Source organism: Apium graveolens, chromosome 8 (genome assembly GCF_009905375.1).
Source record: "Apium graveolens cultivar Ventura chromosome 8, ASM990537v1, whole genome shotgun sequence".
Classification (NCBI taxonomy): Eukaryota; Viridiplantae; Streptophyta; class Magnoliopsida; order Apiales; family Apiaceae; genus Apium; species Apium graveolens.
Window position 1 is genome coordinate 231,881,599 of NC_133654.1, and position 7,185 is coordinate 231,888,783.

Sequence of the window (7,185 nt, forward strand, 5' to 3'; positions counted from 1 at the left end):
GTGTTCTTGATTTCGAATTCATGGTGGTTTTTACAATTAGTAATTGATGTTCCAGACATAATTCATCGAGTGATTAGCTGCAATCTACTGAAATTTGACAAATGGGTTCGAAAATTTTGGCCACATCTAGATGACGAGAGATACAATTATTCCTCCAATAAAATTTTAGCTATAAATTTATTATGGATATATGATGGTTGCATCAAGTACATAATATTTCACAAGTGTTAAATACAATAAACTAAATCCACTGCACGCTAACAGATTGTTCAAGATTTTGTGCTAAATGCAAATGTAACACAGCCACGGATTCACCTTCTTACTTAACATATGTATGATGTATCTATAAAAACAAACACAAACACAGAAATCATAGCCATCTTTTCCCTTACAAATTCACAGAATAAAACCTATCTTCAATGTTGAACAAGCCAAAAGAATTCAGTTTCTCACATGTCACTGGAGCACTATATCTTTGAATATATTTCACAAACAGACCATGCGTCACAGCTGAAAGTGTAGTAATTACAAACACTATAGGTGATATGCTGGCAGTACAATGTGTATCAAACAAAGATAATTTTGGTGCTCACAATCTTGCTCAAGCTCAGTATGTGGAATGGATTTTCACTCCATATTTTTTCTGAAGAACGAAAATACATTGTGATTTTCTAAATTATGTTAGCAATCTTGATGCATGTTTGAGGCTTACAATGAACATACATTATGGGCAGGGAGGATCTAGTAAGGGGCACCGGAAACACGTTCCCCCTATAAAATTAAATTTTACGTTTTTTCACCATTGAATTTTTTGAAAATATATGAAAATACCCCTCAAAATTCGAAAATATAAAGAGGTGTTCTCAAAATTTACCCGATGTCCCCCTAAATTAAAATTTCACCATCCGCCCCCGATTACGGGTGCGTGTAAAATGGAAGCCTTTGTATTCGGATTCAGATACATGTAACTGGGAAGTCGGAAGAGATGGTTTCTATTTTAACCATTACAATGACACTAATCCTCCTACTCGTTGGGTGAAAAAATATGATTGGCGTTAAGTTTTGCAATACATCTGTTTTGGCAAATATTATATTATATGTAAACGTCTACTAACGTTAATAATAGAGTTTAGGGTATTTAGCGAAAAAAAAAGAGTTTAGGGTCTACATTATATTTATTAACTGCATCTTAGAGGCTACACAGCCACATAGGACTTGTTGGTAAAATTGCATAAACATTTGGTTCATGATACCACAAATTATTAAATTACAAATTAGAAAAATAATCCTTTCATTTAAATTTTTAACGTTCCTCAACATCCCATAGTTTATCCGATTTTATTAATTCACATCCCACAATTTATCCGATTTCATTAGTAACTTAACATATTTTCTACACGCATAATAACTACGGCATTTACCTTTTTGACAAAATATATTAATCTAGATATCTAATTTTAGTCTAGACTTGCATCTGCTATTGTAATCCAGATGGTCAAACAAACGACCAACACACAAACATAAAGCAAAGTGAATACAGCATTTTCTACTTCATTCAGCGAGCAGTTTCCCCAGGTGCATAAAGTATTTTGTAAATCCAGCAACTAGTCTCCCCATGCTCGACAACCATATTCTGCAACAAAAGCCCTGTTCAAATAAACAACATAAGCCCGGTTCAGATTTTGTAAGGTTTTGAGCTAAGTACTTTTTGATTTACTTTTATTTTCGGAAAAGTTTTGATACTCTGATTTTCGAATTTCGTATAAGATATAAGAATTATGTTCGAACTGTATAAGAAATAAGATATGAGAATCTTTTGAAACCCAGTCTCTACGTTTTCGAACTCATTCGTAATTTACGCTATAATTCCGAAACTAGTATTAGATACCCTTAGTAGGCGCACCAGTGTGCAATTTTAGATACCTATTAAGGACGCGTAATTATTGAATTTTAGATGTCGACCACTGACAAAGTGTGGTATATAAGAATAAGAATAAGAATTAGATGACGGCTAGTGGCAAAGTGGCCGTAGATCAAGACTATGGTATTTATAAGAATTATCGTTTCGTTCTGTTTTATTATGTTCTGATCTGTTATAAAATCTGATATGTTCTATTTTAAATTCTGAATTTTAAAATATAAAACTTTGGATTTGATTTATTTTAGAAATTATTTTTACAAAATTATTATTGTTTTGAGAAAAATCGTTTTATTAAAAACACGCATTGTTTTCCAGTTAAATAGTTAGTCAATTTGTATTTGCTGGGCTGTATAACTCATTCTTACAATTTCATGTTTCGTCTAAAAGTTCGAGTTGGTTAGCATTGGAGTTCGAGGATCTTAGTATTGGATTATATTGACTTTTGGACTTCCGCTTTTAGCTGCGCTTTCGTAATAATATTCACCTTTGTAAAAGACTTTTTAATTAATAAATTGGATGTTATATTAGTTTTCGATTTAGAATTAATAGTCCGGAACCTCCAATTACAAGTAGTAAAAAGAAGATATTCTCTTCCCCACTCTTTAACAATTTCTTTTACTAAATTGAAAAAATTCTAACAATCAAACGTACTACTCTTACGATTTCCTTTGTCCTTAACAGATAATAATCATGATACCAAATTGAGCAAGCAAACTACCATCTAGGTATAACATCATTGCCCCCCTGGGGAGTAAGAGTCACTTGCTTGTTGCTCTTTCTATTCAAAATTCACAAATCATAACACAAGCCCACACATATGTATATGTGTGTGCAAAAAAGTAACTTGGTTGCCTTGAGCAATCCTAAAAGTTTATAATTTCAATAGAAGAAAAAGCTAGAGTTTCAAATTCAACTATGTTCTCATTCAATTTACACCTGTTCCCCCAAGAGTGTCAACGGAAAACTAATTCTTTTTATCCAACAAAAGAAAAAAAAAACAATATGGGTCAGACTGTCAGTATGCCCTAGTATTTTTTATAAATGACTAGCTTTATCCCCGTGCAATGCACGGCATATTTTATAAATATTTTATATGAATTTTTAATAATAAATTAAATTAATTTATTTTTTTGAAAAAATTATAAAATGACATCTATCACTCTATTTAGTTGTTAAAATTTATTCTATTAATGTTAAATTTTTTATTTTAGTTTTCTTATTATTTTTTGCTTAAAATTTTACATCTTTCTAATTTTAAAATTATTAAATTTATACATTTTCATCTATAAATTTATTATACCATATACAATTAAATTTTTATTTTTATACTTTACGCCGATTATGTATATCATATAATACAATATTAAGATAATGATAGAAAATATGAGAATTTATAATTATCATAAATAAGTTGATAATATTATTTTTATTAGTATTAATTTGGATTTATTTACTTTACTTAATTTACTCATAAAATTTATATTTTTTGTAATTTTTAATTTATTAAAATTTTATATTTTGACTATAATTTTCATATGTGAATATTGTAAATTTTAATTTACTTTGTCTAATTTTTCATATTAAAAACTTTTTAATAAAAGAAATTTGGGTAAATTTTGGTGTGACTAATAATTAAACGTGAATTTTTATTTTATAGAGTATGTATACTATTTTTATTATATAAATTATCCTTTTTATTAATTTTTCATTTTAATGACGCCCGTATATAAATATTTAAAATTTTGTTTATACTGTTTTCACACCTAATATATTTTTTGATTTGTTTTTTGCTTTTTAGTTATTTTTTAATGTAATGTTTGTTTGTTGTAATATTTGGTGTATTAATTAATTAATATAATTTATTTGTACTTTTTTAAGTTTTTTTGTTATGTATTTGTTCTTCTTATTTGTTTGTTTGTTTGTTTAACTTTTTTTGAAATCTGTTTGCAATGCAGGGGATATCTTATAAATATTTTATATGAACTTTGAATATTGAATTAAATTAATTTATTTTTTTGGAAAAATTATAAAATGGCACCTCTAACTCTATTTAGTTGCTAAAACTTATTTTATTAATTTTTTTTATTTTAGTTGTTGTATTGTTTTTTGCTTAAAATTTCATATTTTTCTAATTTTAATATTATTATATTTATACATATTCACTTAATAAATTTATTATACCATATACAAATAAATTTTTATTTTTGTACTTTACGCCAATTATGTATATGATATAATACAATATTAAGATAATGAAAGAAAATAGTAGAATTTATGAATTATCATAAATAAGTTGATAATATTATTTTCATTAGTATTGATTTGTATTTATTTACTTTACTTGCTTTACTCATGAAATTTATATTTTTTGTAATTTTTAATTTACTAAAATTTTATATTGTTGGCTCTATAAATTTTCAAATGATGAGTATTGTAAATTTTAATTTAGTTTGTCTACTTTTTATATTAAAAAATTTAAATAAAAATTTTTTGGGTGAATTTTGGTGTGACTTTTTTTTACAACTTAATGTTTATTGTGATTTTTGTATTTCTTTTTTGCTGATAAGTATTAGGAATTTTTTGCGAATCTAGTACTTATATGATTTTTTGGTGGAGTTTGTTTTTTAGTATTTTTTTGTTTGTTTCTTTTCTCAGTTGATAAGTATTAGAAATTTACAATGTTGACCTTGACCATCATACCATCTTACTTACCACCTAAACTCTTTACTCCAATTATATATAGGATATAATTATAAAAATAAAAAGAAACTTGAGACCTCCATGGTAGTGTTTGATACACTCATTGCTTGTTTCTGGACGAGATCAACACTTTACAAATTTATAGAATTAAGAATTAAGAAATATGATAAAATGCTTTCACAATGTACTTGAAAGGGCCAATATTTTCAAATAATTCATATTTTGGGCATTGAGCCTTGTTTTTGTGTTTTTTCTGGATTTTTGGAAAAAACTGCACAAAATTTGAATTTCAGATTCTATATCAACTACATTAAAGACAGTAACAGTTTCCTCGTAAAGACCTGGAGATCGGCTACAGAAAGAAAAGTAAGAAGCCAGTTTCCTCGTAAGGACCTGGAAATCAGCTACAGAAGGAAAACTAAATAGCCTACCAAAACAATGCTACCAAGTAATCCACTAGAATAACATCGGTTATCAAATAAATAAGAAGTATCCCCTACAAACTTAACAACATGAATGCGAGCTTTCTCCCGTGTAGAGCATTATAATCCAAACACTGAAACTGCAGGTCAGTTTTAGCATTGCAATCCCAGAAACTCTAATTGCAGGCATTTAGAGGAATATATGCTACACACACTGAAAAAATGTGTAGTAATATTATCAAATTGTCAAGTCCCAACTCTTCCCCAATAAAATTTATATCTCCAAGGTCCGATAAATATAGAAATTTAACATAGAAATAAATTCTATTAGAATAAGTCCAATGCTAGATGCAAAAGGGCTATAGCCATTGTTATAATTTGGCACCAAAAAGTATTTTTTGGTTCTAAAATAAAAGTTGCAGTCAATACTAGTTTCATTATTAGTTTCAAATTTCCATAATTTTTTTAATTTCTACTTAATTTAATATTGTTTTGATACTTTAAGATGTACAAGACAACAATTATTTAACTTTTCCCCTCCATTTGTAGTAATAGATGATGTGACAAGGATGCACATCCTTGATTTCAAATATAGAACCAATGATGCATATATGCATATTTGCATTGCATTTAAGTATTGCACCTCTTTGGAGTTGAGTTTTTTTGCATTTGATACTATAATATAGCAATAACACCAAAAATAGCATTGCATTGGACTTGCTCTTACGAGCAAGCATGGCTATTAATAGCATCTTTCATTTACCTTTCAATTTATTGTGCAATTACTTCATTGACCCCAAGAGTTCATGTTAAAGTGAGTCTTCAACGGAACAGAGTAAAAAGGGTGTCAAGTGCAGGTCAAGAAAAAAATAGAGATTGCAAAGTGTTTTGATTGAAAATATGAACACTAATGTTTTCGGATTAACCATATAGGGTGCAAAATGGAATATACTCTCTTACATATGCATAGTCTTTTAGAATTTAAAAGGATACAAAAAAAAGGAAAGGAAAATAGATAGTAAATGGATCATTATAACCTAAAAGGTGCTGGCCGCTGAGATCCCCCAGTAAGAACAGGAAATGTTTAGGTATGTTGAAGATCCGAGTGACAATCGTTATGAAGTTTCAGAAACTTGATAACGAGAAAGACTGGTTTTGCTAAAAAAGAAAAAGCCAACACCCTCTAGTCTGTAAGTGAAATCAGTTGATTAGTTTCTTGGTTGTTTTTTTTTACTCTAAGATTTACATCTAAATTATATTCACTAACAACTAGCACATTTGTATATGTTTGAGCAAATTCAAAAGTGGGAGAGATTTATATTCTCACAAATGCAAACAGTAATTCCTTAAATTTTATTAATATCCGAAGTGATAAGCATTTATAAAAATAACATAACAGGAGAAATAGAAAATAGTGATAAAATAGATAAGTTGGAATATAGACTTACCGGTAATCAGTTGGGCTTGATTCTAACAAACACGATCCTAATCTTTTCAACTGGCGATAGACGTACGTACATTTGTTTGAAATTTTTTGGTATCATTATCACTCAAGGAGGCTTCAAATGTGATATTGTAAGCCCGACTACCACAATTATATTTTATTGCCCTGAGCATTTTGACATTGCCAAATTTTGTATCCTGTACGGAAATGTAGCGTAAAAGTTTAAAATAGGAACAATAACAATTGCAGCTAGTTTAGTGGGGAAGGGAAGAGTGGTTATACATAAACTAAACGCACTAATGACGATAAAGAATTAGAGATAAACCTCCTTCATATTATAAAAGCAAAGAGCCAACTGAGAGAGATGAAAAACTTTATTCAAACTATAGGTAGGAAGAGGCTTGTTTTCTATGTCGTAATGTTTACATATCCAAGTACTACTAATCCCTGCCCGATCCATCGGCGGGTAGTATCCAACCTCAAAACCCTACAGCAGAAACAAACGCTAGTCAGTCATGAAAATCAAAATAACACATTCAACTATAAAACAATAACAGTAAAGCCATAACAAGATATGATAAAGAAAATGTACCCCACTATTTCCCACATCGGTTTTGAAACATTTAATCTCTTTAATCAATTCAGGGTCTCCATTGTACAAACAGGTGCATCGATGCATGTTTTTGCGTTGAGGTGAA

The 7,185-nt window shown here is 28.9% G+C and overlaps 1 protein-coding gene across 1 annotated transcript; it reads right to left on the reverse strand.

Annotated features, from left to right (window-relative positions):
• Positions 1 to 6,507: 6,507 nt before the first annotated feature.
• LOC141677269 (uncharacterized) lies at positions 6,508 to 7,185 on the reverse strand. The gene is made up of 3 exons (XM_074483115.1): positions 7,080 to 7,185; positions 6,813 to 6,974; positions 6,508 to 6,684 (listed from the first exon to the last, which is right to left on the reverse strand). The coding sequence occupies exons 1-3, from the start codon at positions 7,164 to 7,166 to the stop codon at positions 6,538 to 6,540; spliced, it is 396 nt and encodes a 131-aa protein (XP_074339216.1). The 5' UTR covers positions 7,167 to 7,185; the 3' UTR covers positions 6,508 to 6,537.

What these genes read in the sequence shown, in the direction of transcription:
- LOC141677269 (XM_074483115.1), bottom strand. Translation starts at nt 7,166, where the DNA reads ATGCATCGATGCACCTGTTTGTACAATGGAGACCCTGAATTGATTAAA. An exon ending in CCGATGTGGGAAATAGTGGG is followed by an intron (nt 6,975 to 7,079) that starts GTACATTTTCTT and finishes TTTCTGCTGTAG; the next exon opens with GGTTTTGAGGTTGGATACTA. An exon ending in GCTTTTATAATATGAAGGAG is followed by an intron (nt 6,685 to 6,812) that starts GTTTATCTCTAA and finishes ATTTCCGTACAG; the next exon opens with GATACAAAATTTGGCAATGT.